The 22,752-nt window shown below is 41.2% G+C and overlaps 1 protein-coding gene across 6 annotated transcripts in view; it reads right to left on the bottom strand.

Annotated features, from left to right (window-relative positions):
• The window catches only part of LOC134328656 (mitogen-activated protein kinase kinase kinase kinase 4-like), a 65,832-nt gene that overhangs the window by 3,186 nt on the left and 39,894 nt on the right, over positions 1–22,752 (bottom strand). Inside the window, exons 10-31 of one of the 6 annotated variants that reach the window (XM_063009812.1) lie at positions 22,216–22,391; positions 22,003–22,075; positions 21,328–21,538; positions 19,353–19,535; positions 18,464–18,550; positions 15,638–16,090; positions 13,189–13,332; positions 12,039–12,272; positions 11,658–11,761; positions 11,329–11,465; positions 10,998–11,095; positions 10,447–10,616; positions 9,618–9,735; positions 9,141–9,380; positions 3,486–3,597; positions 3,219–3,389; positions 2,912–3,055; positions 2,655–2,789; positions 1,893–1,993; positions 1,299–1,448; positions 1,045–1,204; positions 159–298 (exon numbers count right to left, since the gene is read on the bottom strand). In XM_063009812.1, coding sequence (XP_062865882.1) covers positions 159–298; positions 1,045–1,204; positions 1,299–1,448; positions 1,893–1,993; positions 2,655–2,789; positions 2,912–3,055; positions 3,219–3,389; positions 3,486–3,597; positions 9,141–9,380; positions 9,618–9,735; positions 10,447–10,616; positions 10,998–11,095; positions 11,329–11,465; positions 11,658–11,761; positions 12,039–12,272; positions 13,189–13,332; positions 15,638–16,090; positions 18,464–18,550; positions 19,353–19,535; positions 21,328–21,538; positions 22,003–22,075; positions 22,216–22,391 — 3,541 coding nt within the window. The remainder of the gene's footprint in view (positions 1–158; positions 299–1,044; positions 1,205–1,298; positions 1,449–1,892; positions 1,994–2,654; positions 2,790–2,911; positions 3,056–3,218; positions 3,390–3,485; positions 3,598–9,140; positions 9,381–9,617; positions 9,736–10,446; positions 10,617–10,997; positions 11,096–11,328; positions 11,466–11,657; positions 11,762–12,038; positions 12,273–13,188; positions 13,333–15,637; positions 16,091–18,463; positions 18,551–19,352; positions 19,536–21,327; positions 21,539–22,002; positions 22,076–22,215; positions 22,392–22,752) is intronic. The other 5 variants (XM_063009813.1, XM_063009814.1, XM_063009815.1 and 2 more) reach the window with 5 other exon arrangements.

The following is a 22,752-nucleotide window of genomic DNA, read 5'->3' as shown; positions in this document are numbered from 1 at the left end:
AAGTATGTAAGGTCTTTTGTAGCTACAATTGTTCTTAAACTTTAACATTTACCTACTTGTCACCCAATAAATCAGACCCACCATGACCCTGACATCTTTAACGTAGGATTGATCTAACACTCAATCTAAGTTTGTTCTTGACTGTACCGTTGTCTCACCTTGTCATTTCTCTCACAGAGGAATTTGAGTCTTTGTGCCCGTTTGTGCATGAACACACCATCCAGATGTCCAGTCTCCACTGAACGGATCTCTATAGCCTTCTCGCCCCAGCCCATAATCTGATTGGATCTGATGTAGGCTGCAAAGAATAAAGCACAACACGTTAAAACTAATGAATGGTATGAGTTACGAGGGCTCTTACATAAACACATTATATTCAATATTTGTTTGTTTGGAATTAGGGTTTTGTATTAGTTTAATTGATCTTGTATTATATGTGCACTTTCAGTCTTATATTATTGAGGAATATTTGTGCATTATCTTGGGTGAGGATTCTTTCATGTATTGAGCATATGTTGTCTTTGACTGTTGTACTTTGGTTTTATAGTGATTGGTCACTGACATTCCCCTAGTATTAGGTGTTGGTGTGTTAGTTTGGAATGGCCTATTCTACATACAGTGCAGATAACTCGATCAGTACGTTTTACATAGTGTATTTTTGGTTTATCTCTGACGTAGAGGTAAATCCCATGTAGTGTATTGTTTGTTTGTTTGTGTGTTCCATTCAAGTGGCCATTCATTTTGAATGTAGTTGTTTATGAGGGGTTTGATGTCTGTGGGTAAATGTTTGAGATTAATAACTTCTTGTACAGTTATTGTACAGTCTTGCTATATACAATACAGCTAGCATTAATTACATTCCAATAATAATAAATAAAATGAATTAAATAAACAACGCTTCTTTATGATGCCATCATTATTGATTACGATTTTTTTTATTAAGATGTTTTACGTCATGTTTACACAGCTGTGATATTTATTTGCAATCTTCATGCTACTCCAGCTCCACATTTATGATCCCAAGTGTATATGAACCCAACATACCCACAGAGGTGGGCATCTCTCCCCACTGCAGCACTACATCTTTGGTGATCCGTCCGTACGTGTTCACGTAGACGCCTTCATCCTCATAACAGACCAACAGCTCGATACCGTCCGTGTTGGGAAGGATGATGATGGCGTGTGACTGGATGCTGGTCTGAATCTAAGAGAGCAGTCAAAGAAAAACATGTTAATCCTTCACTTCAGCTGTGCTAGTTCGGAGTTATTGAGAGCATTGGAGTGTATGTGATGCTTACATGGGTGGGTAAGTAGATATCATAAACGGCACCAGAATCCACATCGACAGCATGAAAACCAGAGCAGGAGCCATAGATCACCTTTAACCTCTGACCCTCCTCTACTGTCAGGTCAACCAGCAGAGGCTTGTGTGTTAGGTCACCAAACGACTGCAAGAGAAAAAACATTCAGTAAGAAACCAGTTAAAGTAGTTCTTCAAAATGTTTTTAATTCAAGCTTTAATCTATTACAACTAGTTCTTATTATTATATTATAATTATTTCTGAGTTGAGGTGTTTGACACACATTGTCCCAAATATTGCTGTCAGATGCATAAAATCAAGCATATTGTCCATATAGAAGCCCTAGCAATCGAATGGGTAGGTAGTGACTCAGCATGGTATCATCACCTTTTTAACAGTTCGACACTGTTCTGTTGCTGAACAGCAACATTAGGACTCAAGTAATGACACTACCTGGAAACGCTGGTTAAAACATCTCATATTTCCTGAAGGCATGGTGATGAGTACTGAACTGGGTGCGTGAACAACATGGTAAAGTCTTCACAGCAAGATAAGTGATTGTTTACAACACGTGTTTTGATTTGAACTCACCTTAAAGGCCATAAACTTGTGATACGGCTTTGGCGCCCATGCATAGACCTCCACTGCGTTTTTCAGAGCCAGAACCAAGAACTTGATCCTTTCATATTTCACTGGTTAGAGGAAAAAGATGCAGGTTAAATGTTTTTGGCTGCTTTAGAATCCCAATATTGACGAATCTAATACTAATAACAGACGTTGTTAATCAAAGTTGTGCTAATTGAACGATAAAATAATAAACAGCATTTTCACCCCTTTTTCTCCCAATTTAACGTAGTCAACTTGTCCTTCCGCTGCTGGGAATCCCAGATTGCATTCGAGGAGGGTATGTTGCTGTTCACGCCTCCTCCGACCCATGCGCAGTGCTAGTGGACCCCGTCTTTTCGCCCATGCTTTTTGCACATGTGCCTCTATCTGCTAACCAGGGTCCTTACACAGTGTTTAAAAACCCCACCTACATAGTCCAGCAGCAGGCACTGTCAATTCTCCCCGCTAGATGGCGCCCAGCCAACCGATGGTAGAGCCGAGATTCAAACCGAGGTGTTCAGAATCTCGGCGCTGGTAGTGATCAGTTACTAATGCATTTTCAGTGGTGACCAGTAAACTTTTCTGGGTTGTAAAACTGAATGTTCTGAATAAAAAAAAACCTTTTTACTACTACACAATTCTACATGACAGACAAACTCATTAATGTTTGCTCTGGGACTCAAAGCAAACTAATTTATGTATTGATAATAACTGAATATTAACTATAATGCCTTAAACCTCACATACCGACTTTGTAGTGCACACAGCCCTCAAGCTCTCCAACCGTAGTCCAGCCCTGCTTCTTCTCCACCTCGGGGTCATTGTGCAAAATCTTGTTCCTCAACCATGATAGATAATACACTCGCAGCTTGTTCTTTTTGCCTATGCGACACAAACATCCAATCCAATTTAAAGCAGAGAAATGTAATAGGCGTAGTCGTTACAGGTATTTCCAAATGTGTCTGCTCTTGAACCAAGGTAAAGTTTCAAACCATGCCTCCTACCTGATATTGTCACCAGGACATTAAGACCTTCCAGAACATCCATCTGTTGGAAACGGCGCCGGTTAATGAGGGGGTAAACTTTACCCTGCCCACTTCGGTCCAGAAGCAGAAGGCCACTTTCAGTTCCCACCAATAAGTTCACACCTACAAAGAGAAAATCAAGAGATTAAATAACATTTGGACAGTAACAACATTTTTTTTTACATATAAGCACACCAGGTTTAGTCTGAGTTCTGGATTCAGGGATCATAATAATTCTAAATGTTTTGAGTCCTACACAAATGAGTAATAAAGCAGAACCACGTACCCCAGAGAGCAGCACACAGGATCTCTGCGTTAAACCTCTTTTTGTACTTTCGGATCTCGGGCGTGTCACTTTGTGGCCGCGTGTTCACTGGGTTTACGTTAACCACCGATCCCTTCCGCATAGGGTCAGGCCTCAACACTTCCTGAAGCCGACCGTCATTCACCAGTACTGCTGCACATCCGAAACAGACAATCAGCGACCTTTTCACACACTCGGAAAACATTCAGAGACATACAGAATTCACAAATAACCATAATTCCACCTTACCCATGTTGTTGAGAGAGATGCCAGCGGAGGGGGAGATCTGGAGGAGACGAGGGTCAATGAACGGGGTGAAGGAGGAAGAGGACTTGTGTTTTGAAAGAGACCCACTGGCAGCCTGGAAAAGACAATTAAGTAAATTAAGGTTCATGTTGAATTCAATTTATCTGCTGGCCATATCATCTTCATTCATATCTGCAGATTTAAGATTCCCTTACAGCTGTGTGTTTAGTATTTATTTACTAAAAAAAATACTAAACATTTATCTGTAATTTATATAAACCAAATTAGGCCTGGATATACAGCGCCTTTAAAAGGTATTCAGCCCCAACTATTCTCATATAAATAATGGTCAAAAGTAGAGATTTAGCCAATGTATCAATGTAACTAGAAATGATCATTTTAAATTAGACATCTATTTTTGGTAAAGACCAAATAAATCCATAAAAATTTAGTTTAGGACTGAATAAGTACGTTTCAAGGCTCATCTATTATTTCAAGTATTTTAAAAAGATATTTAGTAGCAACAAGCTAATAATAACAACATTAGTTCAAACTTACACTTCAATCTTTTTAGTTACAGTTAGAGCCCAACCAAAATTTTGACCAGTCCCGAACACTGCATATCACAGCGGCAGCAGCATGAGACCCTGTCCGACCTTCCCTTCCATAAACACAGCCAATTGTGTTTAAGTGGACACCCGGACAGATCACTGTCTATGCTGAGAAAGTCTGAAAATTACATATGTAAGAACTCCTACGCAAGATGGTTGGGCCCTAATTTAATTCTGCACTGGAAGCATTTGTGTAAGTGTAAAGCCAAACACACAGAGTTGATAAAAGAAAACAGAAGAGGCCAAACTAAAGAAACATTAGTAAGAGAGGGATGAGCTGGGTGATGAGTGAGAAGACAAATGAAGATACTTACTTTTGTTTGCAAAAAGTAAGCATATATTAGTTTAGTAGAAAGGAGATGAAAATTATCCCATCATACCCTACATATTAAACACTACTAAACTTTAAAAACTCTAAACAAAGAGTTTCTGCACAGTACCGTGGCCATCAGATTAATCTTAGCCTGCCCTGTTTACTTTTTACAGAACTAGACTGTGGACACAAAAGACTAAAAAACTTGAAGACCTGACGTTTTCTTAAAGAAGCAGCCGCTGTAGATATAAAATAATAAAAATATTTGGTTGCAGTGTTACTCTTAGACCTTGTGCTAATTGTGTATGTGTATTAGTTTGTGAACATTAGTTTCTTCAGTCACTTGGGTACTTAAATCTTGTGTTAGAACAATATGTTGGCAGAAGAAATCCAATATATATATATATATATATATATATATATATATATATATATATATATATATATATATATATATATATATATATATATATATATATATATATATATATATATATATATATATATATATATATATATATATATATATATATACAGTGTATCACAAAAGTGAGTACACCCCTCACATTTCTGCAAATATTTCATTATATCTTTTCATGGGACAACACTATAGACATGAAACTTGGATATACAGTGTATCACAAAAGTGAGTACACCCCTCACATTTCTGCAGATATTTAAGTATATCTTTTCATGGGACAACACTGACAAAATGACACTTTGACACAATTAAAAGTAGTCTGTGTGCAGCTTATATAAGAGTGTAAATTTATTCTTCCCTCAAAATAACTCAATATACAGCCATTAATGTCTAAACCACCGGCAACAAAAGTGAGTACACCCCTAAGAGACTACACCCCTAAATGTCCAAATTGAGCACTGCTTGTCATTTTTCCTCCAAAATGTCATGTGATTTGTTAGTGTTACTAGGTCTCAGGTGTGCATAGGGAGCAGGTGTGTTCAATTTCATAGTACAGCTCTCACACTCTCTCATACTGGTCACTGAAAGTTCCAACATGGCACCTCATGGCAAAGAACTCTCTGAGGATCTTAAAAGACGAATTGTTGCACTACATGAAGATGGCCAAGGCTACAAGAAGATTGCCAACACCCTGAAACTGAGCTGCAGCACAGTGGCCAAGATCATCCAGCGTTTTAAAAGAGCAGGGTCCACTCAGAACAGACCTCGCGTTGGTCGTCCAAAGAAGCTGAGTGCACGTGCTCAGCGTCACATCCAACTGCTGTCTTTGAAAGATAGGTGCAGGAGTGCTGTCAGCATTGCTGCAGAGATTGAAAAGGTGGGGGGTCAGCCTGGCAGTGCTCAGACCATACGCCGCACACTACATCAAATTGGTCTGCATGGCTGTCACCCCAGAAGAAAGCCTTTTCTGAAGTCTCTACACAAGAAAGCCCGCAAACAGTTTGCTGAAGACATGTCAACAAAGGACATGGATTACTGGAAGCATGTCCTATGGTCTGATGAGACCAAGATTAATTTGTTTGGTTCAGACGGTCTCAAGCATGAGTGGCGGCAATCAGGTGAGGAGTACAAAGATAAGTGTGTCATGCCTACAGTCAAGCATGGTGGTGGGAATGCCATGGTCTGGGGCTGCATGAGTGCAGCAGGTGTTGGGGAGTTACATTTCATTGAGGGACACATGAACTCCAATATGTACTGTGAAATACTGAAGCAGAGCATGATCCCCTCCCTCCGGAAACTGGGTCGCAGGGCAGTGTTCCAGCATGATAATGACCCCAAACACACCTCTAAGACGACCACTGCTTTATTGAAGAGGCTGAGGGTAAAGGTGATGGACTGGCCAAGCATGTCTCCAGACCTAAACCCAATAGAACATCTTTGGGGCATCCTCAAGCGGAAGGTGGAGGAGCGCAAAGTCTCGAATATCCGCCAGCTCCGTGATGTCGTCATGGAGGAGTGGAAAAGCATTCCAGTGGCAACCTGTGAAGCTCTGGTAAACTCCATGCCCAGGAGAGTTAAGGCAGTTCTGGGAAATAATGGTGGCCACACAAAATATTGACACTTCAGGAACTTTTACTAAGGGGTGTACTCACTTTTGTTGCTGGTGGTTTAGACATTAATGGCTGTATATTGAGTTATTTTGAGGGAAGAATACATTTACACTGTTATATAAGCTGCACACAGACTACTTTTCATTGTGTCAAAGTGTCATTTTGTCAGTGTTGTCCCATGAAAAGATATACTTAAATATCTGCAGAAATGTGAGGGGTGTACTCACTTTTGTGATACACTGTAACTTAGAGTAGTCAGTGTACAGCTTGTATAGCAGTGTAGATTTACTGTCTTCTGAAAATAACTCAACACACAGCCATTAATGTCTAAATAGCTGGCAACATAAGTGAGTACACCCCACAGTGAACATGTCCAAATTGTGCCCAAATGTGTCGTTGTCCCTCCCTGGTGTCATGTGTCAAGGTCCCAGGTGTAAATGGGGAGCAGGGCTGTTAAATTTGGTGTTTTGGATACAATTCTCTCATACTGGCCACTGGATATGCAACATGGCACCTCATGGCAAAGAACTCTCTGAGGATGTGAGAAATAGAATTGTTGCTCTCCACAAAGATGGCCTGGGCTATAAGAAGATTGCTAACACCCTGAAACTGAGCTACAGCATGGTGGCCAAGGTCATACAGCGGTTTTCCAGGACAGGTTCCACTCGGAACAGGCTTCGCCAGGGTCGACCAAAGAAGTTGAGTCCACGTGTTCGGCGTCATATCCAGAGGTTGGCTTTAAAAAATAGACACATGAGTGCTGCCAGCATTGCTGCAGAGGTTGAAGACGTGGGAGGTCAGCCTGTCAGTGCTCAGACCATACGCCGCACACTGCATCAACTCGGTCTGCATGGTCGTCATCCCAGAAGGAAGCTGACGCACAAGAAAGCCAGCAAACAGTTTGCTGAAAACAAGCAGTCCAAGAACATGGATTACTGGAATGCCCTGTGGTCTGACGAGACGAAGATAAACTTGTTTGGCTCAGATGGTGTCCAGCATGTGTGGCGGCGCCCTGGTGAGAAGTACCAAGACAACTGTATCTTGCCTACAGTCAAGCATGGTGGTGGTAGCATCATGGTCTTGGGCTGCATGAGTGTTGCTGGCACTGGGGAGCTGCAGTTCATTGAGGGAAACATGAATTCCAACATGTACTGTGACATTCTGAAACAGAGCATGATCCCCTCCCTTCGAAAACTGGGCCTCATGGCAGTTTTCCAACAGGATAACGACTCCAAACACAACCTCCAAGATGACAACTGCCTTGCTGAGGAAGCTGAAGGTAAAGGTGATGGACTAAACCCAATTGAGCACCTGTGGCGCATCCTCAAGTGGAAGGTGGAGGAGTTCAAGGTGTCCAATATCCACCAGCTCCGTGATGTCATCATGGAGGAGTGGAAGAGGATTCCAGTAGCAACCTGTGCAGCTCTGGTGAATTCCATGCCCAGGAGGGTTAAGGCAGTGCTGGATAATAATGGTGGTCACACAAAATATTGACACTTTGGGCACAATTTGGACATGTTCACTGTGGGGTGTACTCACTTATGTTGCCAGCCATTTAGACATTAATGGCTGTGTGTTGAGTTATTTTCAGAAGACAGTAAATCTACACTGCTATACAAGTTGTACACTGACTACTCTAAGTTATATCCAAGTTTCATGTCTATAGTGTTGTCCCATGAAAAGATATAATGAAATATTTGCAGAAATGTGAGGGGTGTACTCACTTTTGTGATACACTGTATATATATATATATATATATATATATATACATACATACATACATACATACATACACACACACACACACATATACACATATACACATACATATATATAAATATACATACACTAAAATGTGGTGTATATACACATGTATGTACATTCATTTTAAGAAGCAATGGCCACTGCTTGTCTTATAAATAGCTCAAATCCTTTACAGTTTATGATGGGATTATTAAAAAAATAATCTTCTTTGAGGAATGAGGGGCTGAAGATCTGTTTCTCAGTCTATTTCAATAAGATGACTGAGGCCATAAGGAACTCGACTTTATCTTGGTAATCTTCAAAACACTGTTGATTTATTATTATTATTTTATATGGAGTGATTATCATCCTGGAATATTAAACCAGTCAGAAATTAGTAGGACATACTATGAATTTTTACCCATTGGCTCATATTACTTTTATTTCCACTGCTCAAGGGTCCAGGTTCTGTGCTCTTTACACCAAGTTATGCGTCGATGTGCACAGGCATTTGACCCAAAGGATTTCTGAATGGATGTTCTGGCCTTTGTAAAGCTTATAAGGTAGACTCTTTAAAGAGACAGGGTAATAAAAGTGGTTCATTTGGTCATGACTGTTGCAGCAGTAAAACTGGCATACATAAACTGTCCTGTCATGAGTATTTATGAGTTGTAGAACTCAATTATCGTCTGAATATTGCAAGCAACTAAAAATCTTGATTACTGGAAGAATCACACAGATTTGGGGGTTTTACATTATCAGATGTTCATGTAATGGAATTATTATTGGTACATGCAAGAAAAAAAGTCCCTTAAAATGCTGAAAATCCAGATTTTGCCAAAATTTGCCCATCAATGTCAGAACAGGGTGCTGAGGTTAATTAGCAGTGAGTGGTAAGAATAAAGCTTATGTTAAGTGCTAGCCAGCAAAATTAAGAGTGGTGGAGTGGCTAGACGTACCTCTACTGCAATCAGTCTCTCGATGGGGGTTTGGGGGGACATGGCAGGGCTGGTGTGACTGGATGATGGGGAGGAGGTGATGGAAGGGGAGGGGGAGTGATGGCTCGGCTGGATGAGATCAGGCAGCAGGTGAATACGGCCTGCGTAGCCGTTTTGCTCCTGGTGGCCCAGAACAAGGCCTTGACCAGGAGCAGGCCCAGCACCGGGCCCAGGAACCAATCGCTTTTTCTCTGCTACACTCTGGAATCAAAAACAGGCACAGTCTAAAGGGCACAGTCTGTACTGGTGGCTCGATCAGATTTAGCTAAACAACGCACTGGCATTGTAGGCTGCTGAGTACAATTACAAACTGATGAAGAAAATGAAAGATTCACAAGTGATCAATAAGAACAAGGTACACAGAAACAGGATGGATGAATGAGTGCTTGATAAAAAACACTGAATAAATGGTGAATGAATTAAACAGCCAAGCCTCACCTGTCTGACAAGTAAAGTGCTGTCTTTAGAGGGCGTGGTGGCCGGGTCACTTTCTGCTTCGTCGTGAACGATCAGGGTCTTCATCGACTCGATCTCGCCATTGCTGGTTTTAGACGAGCTGCAAAATACGAGTCGAATCATTTTCTCAATTTCACTTCTAAGCAAACGACAAGAGTAACTAGTCAGTCACATCTAACACTGACCGCTGCCGCTTGTGTTCATTTACACTGGCGAACTGTCGAATTTGCTTCGACTACCAAGTCAAATTTATGGCGTTTAAAGCTGTAAATGTTCAGCTTCTGCATATTTAAAAAAAATCTCCTAATCTAGTCGGATCCAATCACCTGATTCATATTTCAGTCTTTACTCCTGATCTTAGAAGAGTCACAGAAGCCAAATGCTTCTTTTCACACAATGAGGGTTCATATGGGGATCTGTATCGAGTATGTAGAGTCACACACTGATCCACATTATTATACTTATTATACAAGGGCCCTCTTTTAAACCCAACCCACGGACAATCATTGGTAATCATTGTTCATGTAGGTGCTCAGCCTGCTGGTAGCAGAGCTGAGATTTAAACTTGCATCTTGGTTTGCTAGCATGTTTTACTGCTGTGCCACCCGAGCTCCAGCTTCTGCATAATTTGCTGACCTGAAGTCATATAGCCCATCCGATTAATTCTGCAAATTCTGGATTCATTTTAATCCCTAGGACCACTGCTGTAGGGTGATTTTCTTATATAGCCCCTGAAACAGTCTAGCGCACTTGTCGCTGTGGCGACTGCTATATATTGGAGCAGCCAATCAGAATGTAATTTAATGCTCACCTGGGTCTGATGTCCTCAGCACCAGAGGTGGACTCATTTCCCAGTTCCTGTTCCACCTCATCATCTTCATCCGACTCCGAATCCTCACTGGATGACGAGTAGTCGGTCACTTTGTGAGGAGGTCGAGGCTCTTCAATTGCACGCACCTCATTGGCCAGTAGAGTGAGATCCTAAACGTAAGGTTTAAACTCTAATGAGGATGGTAACTGGATACAGGGTACAAAAATGCACAAAAGCTCACATGCTTATATTTTATACATAATTACAAGAAATTCTTTAATTAGACCGTACACTGAAGCAGCAAAAGGAGTGTTGACAGCAACTCAAAATTAAGCAGATATGGAGTTACTCTGTGAGACCCGGCCCCCAGCAAGGGGAAAAAGAGACACCCTCAACCCCCTGAATAGGAGGCGGGGGTCGGCAGCAACAAGAGAAAGATAAGCTCCAACTGGAGTTTGTTGACACCTCATCAATGCATGTCTTAATGTACCTCACCATGTGCACAGGGACACTTAAAGCTTATAGGGTAATAAAATACAAAACAAACTTACAGAAGGTCTGCTTGGTCTGACAAAATCCTTCTTCTCCTCTGATTTTTTCGGAACATTTTCTGGGCGTGGATGTGGTGAACCCTCAGACTTAGAGGAAGCTACGAAAAGTGTAAAAAAAAATATATAAGTATTCAACCATTTGTATATATGTTTCTACAGGCGCTCGAGTGGAGCAGCGGTCTACTACGCTAACTGCTGAGATCTGGGTTCAAATCTCAATGGTGCTACCTGAAACAGCTAAAATCATTAGGAGGGGTGTCCTATAGTCCTATATAGTGTACTTGGCATGTTAAGAATAGAACAATAGAATTGTGTTCTCAGAGGGACTCACAGCGAACCCTGAACTTCTCTCCAGAGCTCTGTGAAGCAGCCTGGGAGCTGGTGTTGCTGGAACCAGAGGAGCTTCCACTGCCTGGTCTCGAGGCCAGCTTTTCAACCCGATCCCACAGCAGACGTGGCTCAGCATTACTGACAGGAAAAAAGGACAGAATTTATTATAAAAACATACCGGTACTAACTGGAGAACCCTTTGTTTTTCTGTCTCTGTGTTTCAAACAAAGACTTACAGATTTGTACCAATAAATCGTTAATCAATAACCCTAATATCAAACCAAAAAGGGATTTATCATGCACAGTATTTACATTATATAGAGCTCAGACCTGCCAGTATTCCTCTGTCCTGGTTGGTTGCTTTGCTGGCCACTTTGAAGTGGGGAGTCTCGACGGGACAGGACAGGTGATCTGGATGTCGTTCTTACAGGAACCTTTCAAAAAGATAAGTGTGTTTAAAAACTACAGTACATTTACACACATTTGTGCTTGTGTCAGATTTATTGACATGCATTATTTTACTTATGTACATATTTTTACAAACTTTAATCTAAGATTTGAGACAATATATAACAGATCATCATCATATGGGTCGAACCATCCAACTGGCAACGTTACAGCACAGGTCTAGTTTTACTTTCTTTTTACCCCAAAGTAACAGGCACCTCCTTTAGCTCTACAGACTAAGCACAGGATTCAGGACCGTCTTACCCTAGGAGGCACCTCGTCGATCAGGCTTGTCTCTGGGATCTCGTGGCTTCGGGACTGTGACAGGGACAGAGGGTGTGGATGCTCGGACCGTGCGGGGTGCGCCGGGTGGTGGGGCTCCTGAGAGCGCATGTGGAGATGTGCAAAACTAGGAACAGGGTCACTGAACGAATGAGAGCGGGCGACAGGGGGAGCGGATGCATTGCTCTTTAAAGCTGCCAGGTGTGACCATTGGACCTTTCAGATGAGGAAAGAACAAAGAGGAGGGGGAGAGGGGGGTGCGGGGAGGAGAAGGAACACAGGTGTGGTGAGATGTGATCACAGGCAAGAAGAGGTACAACAAAGGATAATATACGAGCCAGCTTTTTACATGCATTCACATCATACACTGCATCACATGATGAAAAAGGAAAGAAGAGAGAGACTCGTCACTGTACTGAACTGACTGAAAACCGCTGCTGTGCTAGCTGAGTCACCATTTCCCTTGAAGTACGGCGGTGCCGCTTACCTTGCCACTGTGCTACCTTGAGCATTTAACATACTTTAAAGACTACAGTTGCTAAGAAGCTGTGGAATTGTTGTATCTGTATTGGTTGAGGGTTCGAGCTCAGCCACCACCAGGCTGACACTGTCAAACTTTTAAAGCTCATTTGCTTAAATTGTGTCTTGTATCATTTCTAAGTCGCATTTGACAATAAATGTTTATATACGTTTACCTGGGGACATTGGTGGCTCAGCAGCTAAGATACCAGCCTATTGATCAGAAGGTTGACGGTTCTGGCCCAATCAGTGCCAAGGTGCTACTGTCAAACCCCTAAGCAATATTTTAATAATCAGTTGCTTGGATCAGTTGGAAGCCACTCTGGATAAAAATGCTCGTCAAATGACATTAATATAAATGTAGAATTTGCACGGGGGATAATGTGATCTGGGTGTGACTCGCCTCGTGCAGGTGAAAAGATGCAGTCGGCTACTGCACACGTGTCGGAGGGGGCGTGTCGTTAGTCACAGCTCTCCTCATTCAGAGCAGAGGTCAACATTAGTCGAGAAGAAGTGTAATACAGACGGGTAATTGGATACGACTAGATTGGGAGGAAAATTGGCTGGGGGAAAAAAAAGGAATTCAGAAATAGGAAGGATTATGAGGTGTTACCTGTGGTTCCATGGGCTTGTGCATGCCTGAGGACTCAGCATTTCCATTGGAAAAGGGCTCAGAAGAGCGAGGAGGTACAGGAGGCTGCTTGGTCGGGGCTGTCTGAGGTGAGCCCTGCATGTTCTTACGGTATCTCTCATCAGCCTGAAGTAAAGGACACAAGAGTGGAAATAAATCAGCCAGCGGATGACAGGAAGACATCAGCAAACCAGTTCAAGCCAGGAGACGGCATGCTCGTGTTTGTCGCTATAACACAGCAAGCTCAAAGTAGGACGGATGACGCAGACAAAACTGTTAGCGTAGTGTTGCTCTGACATCAGCCAACAGGAAGTTCATGCTAACCGAACAACCTCGATACACACGTCCAAATATTATTAGAGAACAGACAAACCATAGTTACATGCCAAAGAAATACAAGAAAAGGAAAGAAGTCCATCCAATAAACAATTCAGAAATTCAGGTATATTAAAAGTAACAAGCAAAACACAGTAACTAATGACTGATGATGACCAAAGTGGTCAATTCAAAGTGAAGATCAAAGACCCGAAGTGCACCAAGCTAGATTCTGCATATCTGTCGTTCCCATTTCAAACAAGACTTGTCAAATTGTTTTAGTTATACACAAAGAGAAAAGACATAAAAATAGACAAGGCACATAGTTTAATCATTTAAAGTCAATAAGGTGGTGAGCAAAATGGTTTTCTTTTCAGCTGACCAGCTGATTTTTTTTTAATAAATACCTATTTGGTTGGGATAAGTTTCTCAAGGTCTCTGACAAATTATTCTCCAAGTAAATTGAGCAAGAGATTTTTTCCGATTTTTTTACTTTAAAATGTAAATGATTAAATTTATTCTGGACGTTTTGGACATCCATCAAGCCTGTCCTCAACAATGTTTCATTTATTTATTCTGTTTAGTTGTTTTACACCGTGCTTATATTATTAAGGTTCTATTCATGGCAGATACACATGTCAGTCGATAATCCCTGTCAAGTGTTCTTCTTATGCTGTTCTTTAAGTGCCCTCTTTTATACCAATTTTTCCAAGAAATGAAGGATTGTTTTGATTTTGGCTTGGTTAAAGATTTTTGTCATAGTCTTTGGTGTTACTAGAGACTGTTGCTCCTGTGAGTACAGTGGTACCTTGTAACTAGACATCTCTTAAACACGAAATACTTGAACTCGACACCCGAGTTTTTTAATTTAAAAATAACATAAGTTCTCTCCACTAATAAAATTCCTTTCTCATTGTTTTAGTACAATACGTCTATATAAAACACAAATACAATTAAAAACAGTTAAAAATCAATATAAAATTATAATAAAAACTTTACTTCTTTATTGTTCACTTATGCTTCTTAATGTGAAGATGCTTCACCTTGGAATACTGTATTCCGTTCAGAAAAGGCGCATTTACAGGCAGTGCACAAACGGTGAAAAAAGCACAAAAGCTATTTTGCCACGACTCTGAATGCACCTTTACTGCAAGAAATACAGTATTAAGAAGCGCAAGGAAGCAATAAAAATATAAACTTAAAAAAAATAAAAATAAAAAAATAAAAATAAAAAATAAAGTGCAGGTTTTATTGTATATTTATATTGAATTTTAACTATTTTTTCAATTGTATTTCAGGGTTTTTATATTATACTTGTGCACTTTCAGTGTATAAGTGTCAAAAACAACCCCATTATTTTACATTAGCCTAAAATATATGCAGTTCCACAAAACCTTGAAATGAATTAACAGGTTTCCCAAACATCCTTATGGAAAAAAATACCTTAAAACTAAACGCCTTTTAAACTCGACACCACTCCCAGAACCAAATGACGTCAAGTTTTATGGTACCACTGTATTTAGTACATTCGGTCAGCATGTGTTTTCTAGAAAGAGGTATTCTGCAGCTCAAACTAAATGTCTTACAAATAAAATTGTAGCGTGTCTGCGGTCTTAGCTATTAGTAAAAAATAAATAAAAAATTTAAAAAAGGGCGCTTTATCTTGTGACTATCAGAAGCCATTTTACTTGATTCTTTTTTGTCTAAGGTCACATTTATGTGATGTCGTTCTGTTTAAAGCCAGGTTCCACTGTGACACACATAGTTATATTAAATATTTTTCTGTTTGAGGCAGCTGTTTAACCTTATTTTTATTGCTAAGGCAGTTTCACCTGATGATTCTTTGTAAACTAATAACACTAATCAAAAAAGCAATAAAATATAATAAAGTAAAAGGTAAAATGATAAAAAAAAAAAAATAAAAAAAAAAGTGAATTCTGTTAAATATGAAATATAGTTATTTTTAAAGAAAACCAAAAATCTGCTGCTCCCACCAGCACACTCGTTCCTCCACATGCAGAACAGAGCTCAGGTTTAAGGTTTAGGGTTTAAGGTTAGCTCCAGCAGCCAGAGAAGCAGCAGGCAGCAGTGCGCAGACCAAGCTTTTGCTTTTCACCTCTCCGACTGGCAGGGCTTCAACGACAGGTTCATCGGCTGGACTCGACTGCTGAAGGGTGTCATCAGTCCTGTCTGTCTCACCTGCTGTCTCTACGACTGAGTGACCAGAGTCCTCTAATAAAGCATCAGTACGTTCCCTGATCTCATCAGCATCAGCTGTATTCTCATCTACCAGCTCGGCCTGCTCGGCTTTAGGCTCCGGGTCCGTCTCGGTATCTGCCGGACAATCAGTCCTTGGTGGACGTTCGTCAGTATTAGAGTGAACTAAGGGGTCAGGGCTGGGGATAGGGCGAGCCTGGGGTAGTTTGGCCCACTCCGGTTGGGATGTGAGGGAGGACTTGCGCACTTTCTGGCCTTGCTGTAAAGAGAGCAGGTACGCTTGTTCCTGCTGGAGCTGCCGCTGCAGTCGCTCGGCCTTCCGCTGTTCCTCCAGCTCCCGCCATTTGAACTCCTGAGCACAGAGCGCAGCTCCATAAAAAGCTGGAATTAAGACTCGTACCTTCATTTGAGTCCAGAGCATGCACATGGTTGCAGAGGCTGCCATGACAGTGCTATAATTACATGATATTAGGTAACACTGAATATTAATGACATGTCAGATTGGTACACTAGCAATAGTTTTGATAGTATTATCACAGCCTAGGTGATGCAGAGTATGTAATTTTGGATGCTGTTAAGTCTGTAGGCTGACTTAACCAGCATGCACTGCTTATGCATTTTTATATTCGAGCTTTGTGACTATAGCTGAAATGTACCACAACTGCTATTCAATGTACGTAAAGTTAACAAACTGCTAACAATGTAGGATTCTTGACTACATGAAGCTAAAGCATTACAGTAAGCTTTACCACTGATCCAATGCCCATTCAATTCCTATGTGGTGACTGTAGATGCTTTTGCTGGTGGACAGCAGTTAGCATGGGCACTTTGTGCAGTCCCACACACTGAAGGGTTTGATGCATTGTGATGTGACACATTCACTTGCAAATAGAGCCACAGTAGCTCCTCTGTTGGTCCTTTCCAGACACTGTAGCCTTTATGTCCACTGGCATCAATGAGTTTTGGCTGCCCAACACTATAGGTAGGTTCTTGGGTTCACCCAAGGAGGATGGAGGTACCTACTGAGTTTGGTTCCTCTTGGTTTCCCTACCAGACACCGTAGCCTCCATGCCATCTGGCATCAATGAGTCTTGGCTGCCCAACACTATATATAGGTGGGTTCTTTTGGTTCCTGGGTTCACCCAAGAAGGATGGAGGTACCTACTGAGTCTGGTTCCTCTTATGGTTTCCCTACCAGACAGCCTTCACGCCATCTGGCATACAGGTGGGTTCTTTGGTTCACCCATGGAGGATAGAGGGCACTGCTGAAGGTTTCTGGTTCCTCTTAAGATTTCTTCCTTGCCACTGTCGCCCAGGACTTGCTCAACAGGGGTTTTTGGTCTGTCGGTCCAGGATTCTGTAAAGTTGCTTTGAGACAATGTTTGTTGTAAAAAGCTCTATACTCTATATAGTGAATTTGGCTTGACTTCTTCAATGGTTGCCTATAAGCATTTCTTGCTGTTAGAGATACAATCCAGTCGCCCGGCCATAACAATTTGGTCTTAACACTAATCATATCTGGTGGTTTTAACATGTATAATAATAAATAACTACTGTAAGTCCAACATTTAATATTTAATTTTAATATCATTCCTTTTGATTTGTTTGTTTGTTTGTTTGTTTAACTCCATGTTTACACACTGGTAATGCTCATGGCAGGAAGGTAATTCATCAGATTTTAAAGTTAGTCTTATTTTTTTTGAAATCCAGTTTTTTAAAAAAGCATAAGCAAAATACAGAGGACTGAATGTATTCATTAAAACGTCACTCAAATCTTTCATGTGTACGCAGTGATGAATGGTCACAACGAAACTAAAAACAGAGAGTGCAGATCTAACTATGTTTACAGCATCTTTAATTAAAATCACTTATGTAAACCGTTCTCGATGTAAACAGCTCTCCTCAAACACAAGAACAATGAATCTGGTCAAACCGCTGAAGAAAGTCCGTGTGGAAAATCCCATGCTCTTCCTGCCAGCCGTTTCCTGTGGCTATGTCATAAGACTTGGCTTGTATAGAGTTAAAAAACCCATTGTAAAGCTTTGTTTAATGGAGGATGGGACTGGATTTGAACAATGAATTTAACAGATCACAGTTGTTCACAAAATAAGTACAAAAGAAATGAAACAACCTTTGGGGAAAAAACAAGAACAGCAATGTGAAATCTGTGACATTTGATTTAAATAAATAGAGAAATTACTTTACTGTGTTCCCCCACACACACATATATATATTATTTTATCCAGGGATGCCTAAACTTCTGCAGTGTTAACCATACAATCAATTAACAACCAAGGACTTAATGGCTGGTACATGTCAAATTTTAGCCATTTTCAGCCCAGTAGTTACTTGTAGTACATGTTGAATGCAGCAGATAAACGATAGAGTAAACGATAGTACAATTCCATGTGTGTCTGACCGCTGTGCTGTGTAAAGTCCGGCCATGAAGTCCTTGATTGTTAACTGATCTTATGGTTAACACACATTTGTCCCAGCCTTTATCGTGTCAGCAATGTTAAACCTGTGAATGTCCATTTACATTTGATTTAAATAAATAGAGAAATTAATTTACTGTGTTCCCCCATTAAAAAAAAAAAAAAAAAACTTCTGCAGCCAACTGTGACTTTTTTAAGAAATGATAAATACCAGTAAGCTAACATTCAGCTATACAGATGATAGAAAATGTCGACTGCAGGGATGCAGGAGGAAAAAGAAAAGTTCCTACCAGTAACATGGCCTGTTCATGGAGAAGCTGCTGCTGAAGGATCTCCAGATGTCGCTGCTCCTCCTCCAGTTGCCGGCGGATATATTCCTGCCAATTAAAAATACCAGCATTAAAGCATCAATTTTTTTTTATTTTTTTTTGGCCTTTTAGATTTTCCTAACATAGCGTGTATATATTTGTTTGTTCTTTGTTTCCCTTTATGACAGGGCAGGGAGTTACTGGTTACACAAGATTCATCAGTTCAGGTTCAATATAAAACACAGTCATGGACAATTTTGTATCTCCAATTCACCTCACTAGCACGTCTTTGGACTGTGGGAGGAAACCGGAGCTCCCGGAAGAAACCCACACACAGACAAGGGGAGAACATGCAAACTCCAAACAGAAAGGACCTGGACCGCTCCGCCTGGGAATCGAGTCCAGGACCTTCTGCTACCCACTGAACCAGCGTGCCGGCTTTGGCTTATATATTCTATTTTATTTTAGAAAATACCAGTATTGACAACACGGCAGAAACTGTACCAGATAAAAAGGAGAAATGTCTGCAAATGTGATTGATTCATTTTAACGAATGGTACATAAGCTGCAGCCAATTATGCGCCGTTATGATCGTCCAGAAATCAACCACATGTTCAGGAGAGGAAACGATTATTTGAGAATTTTAAACATAAACTAATGAGTGTATTGTATGTATGTATGTATGTATGTATGTATGTATGTAGGATTTTCATCCAGGACATCAAATGCAACTGGACTTTAATGGTAAACATGTAAATAAGTGAATAACCTGGTAAATAACTAGTTAAAACCGCAAAGACAGTTATTACCAGTAAACACGTACAGATAAAGTTAAATCCGGGTTTAAAAACTGACCCGACAGTTTAATTACCTGTTCACGATCGTTCCGTCTCTTCTCCTCCTCTGCCCTCCTGCGCTCCTCCTCGGCCCTCCTGCGCTCCTCCTCCTCTTTGCGCCGCCGCTCCATCTCTTCCATCCTTCTTTTGTCCTCCTGCTCCCTTCGTCTCTGCTCTCGCTCCTGCTGCCGCCTCAGCTCTTTTTCGCGCCGCTGTTGCTGTAACCAGTCAGGAGAGGGCAACAGTCAGCACACAAACGTTTGTGTGGAGGTGGGGGATAAAACACTTGAGTAATGAGGTTGGGAAGTGACCACACACTTTTGGCAAGGACTCTGGATTCCTAATTTCCCGTTTGGGTTTCTCACAGACATTTTAGAAAATTCATAAAAATTGAGTTTGAAGTTTTGAACCAAACAAACCAGCTACATAATAAATAATCATTATATGACTACTATTTTAGAAGCCAAAATATTATGACCATTATGAGTAATTTAGCCACTGGGCTGAAAGTAGTCTAACTGAGCCGATACAGGCAGTAAAAACTCTGGTTTGGTAAACGATAGCGACACTCCATGTGTGCCTGACTGGTGTGCTGTGTTAAGTCCGGCCATGAAGTCCTCATTTGATCAATGACACATTGTCCCAGCCTTTATCAGGTCATCATGTAGATCTTTTGCAGTAACACAGGGTTTTTTATTGCCCTGATGAGACTGATATGGATTGTGGACCAAATTTTGGGTCTCTCCCACGGTCAGGCAAATGTGCTGCTGCGCCATAAGTTTGAAACGCCGTACTGTACTCCCAGTGGTGTCTCTAGGAATGTTTAAGGTCTTGTGAAAACTTCTTATACTCCTTGCCCTTTTGGTGCAGTAAAATGATCTCCTCTCTCAGCTTTTTTGCAACACACCATGATATCTTGAATCTCTAAGGGTAGTTGAGTCCCACTGGTTTAATCACGTTGTAACCCAACTTTAGGTCATACAGACCTGAGGGTTTTAAGATCAGCAGTATTATGTAGGGGTTGAAGAATTGTGACATGGCAGTTCTAACATAATATCCTGATCCTCTAAATCAGCGTTTTTAAAACCCTGCGTTGTGACTAGGGATGTAACGATACACTCTACCCACGATGCGATGCAATTCATGATACTGGGTTCAATTTTTTTACCGATTTTTTAAACTGAAATTGAAGACAAATGACGACAAAGTTTCCTTTTATTACTTCTCTTCAAAAAAGAAAAGAAAATACTGTAATTGTGATCATCTTCATTAATCTAAATAATGAATGCCATTTTATTTCTACCTCTATTTCTGAGGTAGGTACAAACTATGCAAAACAATTTTGAATTAAGCCCAACTTGGCTGAAAAAAACCAAATTTGGCAACCAGGCGTATAGCACCAGTGACGTGAACCAGGCTAGGTGAATAGCGCCAGCGCCCTCTGCTGTTCAAAGTGAATATCAATTCATTTTACATGTCAAATCGATTTGAATCGTGGAATTTTTGAATCGGTTTTTAACTGTCTTGTTGACAGTATATACAGTCTAAGCAGTTGAGGGTTAAGGGCCCAAGAGCAGCTACCTGGCAGTGGTGGGGCTTGAACCATCAACATTCTGATTACTAGTCCAGTACCTTAACCACTAGGCTACAACTGCCCACAAAATAAACTTGTACATGAATGCCCTCTTGTGGAGGATTTACGTTACATCTTGTAAGCCACAGTGGGACCAGATTGCCACCATTTTTATTAATTATTCATTATTTCATTTTGTGTTTTGTTTTGATGCATGTTTGTGTTGCCTGGGCCACAGTAAAAATGCGCTGTCGCTTGGACAAAATGTGGGTTGCTTAAAAAAAAGTTTGGAAAACCCTGGTCTAAACAACATCATTTATTTCCTTTGTTCATTTTCTGCATCATTTAACTGATAGACTAAACTCGATTTGGCTTCAGATGAAGTCTGTTATTTATTGAAGAAATTACTTTGATGTAACCCGATGAATATGACGTACCTCCTCTAGGCGTCTCCTCTGCTCCTTCTGCTGCTCTATACGCTTCTGACGTTCGGCCAGCAGCTGGCACTTGTACTCCTCCTGCTCGCGGAGCTGCTGCTCCTGTAGGAGCTGCTGTCTCTTCAGCGCCTCCGATCGCTCCTTGTTCTCCTGCTGTAGTCGGATGAAGTCCCGGCGCAGTGTCGACTCGCCTGGCACGTTCACGATGGAGCTGTGAGGACGGAATGAGAGCAGGGGGTCACACACAGATTTATCAGTTCAAGTCTGTCAAATACAGCCATGGACAATTTTGTATCTCCAATTCACTTCACTTGCACCGACATCGCACTCTAAATCCAAAGCCATTAATATGAGGTCCCACCCTTTGCAGCTATAACAGCTTACACTCTTTTGGGAAGGCTCTCTACAAGACTTGAGTTTGTCTGTGGGAATATTCATCCAGAGAAGCATTTGTGAGGTCAGACACTAATGTTGGTCAAAAGAGCCTGGCTCGCAATCACCATTCTAGTTCATCCCAAAGTGGTTTAATGGGGTTGAGGTCGGGGCTCTGTGCAGGACAGTTAAGTTCTTCCACTCCTAACTCATGGTTTGAGCACTGGGGCTCAGTCCTGCTGGAACAGAAAAGGACCTTCCCCAAAACGATTGAACATGGATGTGTAAAGAGGCTAAAGTTACCTGGGCTCTCCCTCCTGCTCCTGTGCTTCATCTTCCTCATCTTCACTTCCGGTCCATTCATACTCGGTCTCTTCTGTAAACACAGAATAGAATTAATTAATTATTATTTCTATAATAACCAGTGTTTATTATTTAACACCTCTAAGCAATGGCCTAAAACTATATGGGACTTTGCTTGCATTAAGTGGACAGACGTAATAACAGAAAGCTGACCTTTCTCCACCCTCTTTTTGCGTGTGTGGTCGATGTGGTCCTTAAGCTGGATGCGGACCTGCCTCTCGTTCGGCTGGTCTCTGATGAACGGGTGCTTCAGAAGCTGGTCGGTGGGCGGCCGCTGCGTGTAGTTCTTCACCAGGCAGTTATCGATGAAGCTGGTGAACTTCTTGGACCTGAAGAAAATGAAATAGAATTAAATCTGGTCTAACATTCTGGTTAATGCAGGTTTCTATATATTTTTTTTTTTGTTAGCTAAGAAAAATTTAGCGTAGCCAATCTGCTGCTGAGGACCCAGACGGCATCCAAGGAAGGTGTATATTTGCCTCTCACACACTCCCTTTAACGTGTGTGCAGTCCACCACTTCCATCTAATTGTTCCATACTTCAGAGGATTTGCGCGTGAGCTCGGCTTCGTGTATGGAGAGCCACGCCCTGATCACGCCTGCGCTCCTCCACTTTCGGCACAGGTCAACCAAAAGTCCTTACACAGAGTTGATAACCACACGGCCAGCACACTGAAGGCCAATTTTGTCT

This window comes from Trichomycterus rosablanca, chromosome 15, assembly GCF_030014385.1.
Source record: "Trichomycterus rosablanca isolate fTriRos1 chromosome 15, fTriRos1.hap1, whole genome shotgun sequence".
Lineage (NCBI taxonomy): Eukaryota > Metazoa > Chordata > Actinopteri > Siluriformes > Trichomycteridae > Trichomycterus > Trichomycterus rosablanca.
This window is presented reverse-complemented; position numbering and strand designations above follow the sequence as displayed.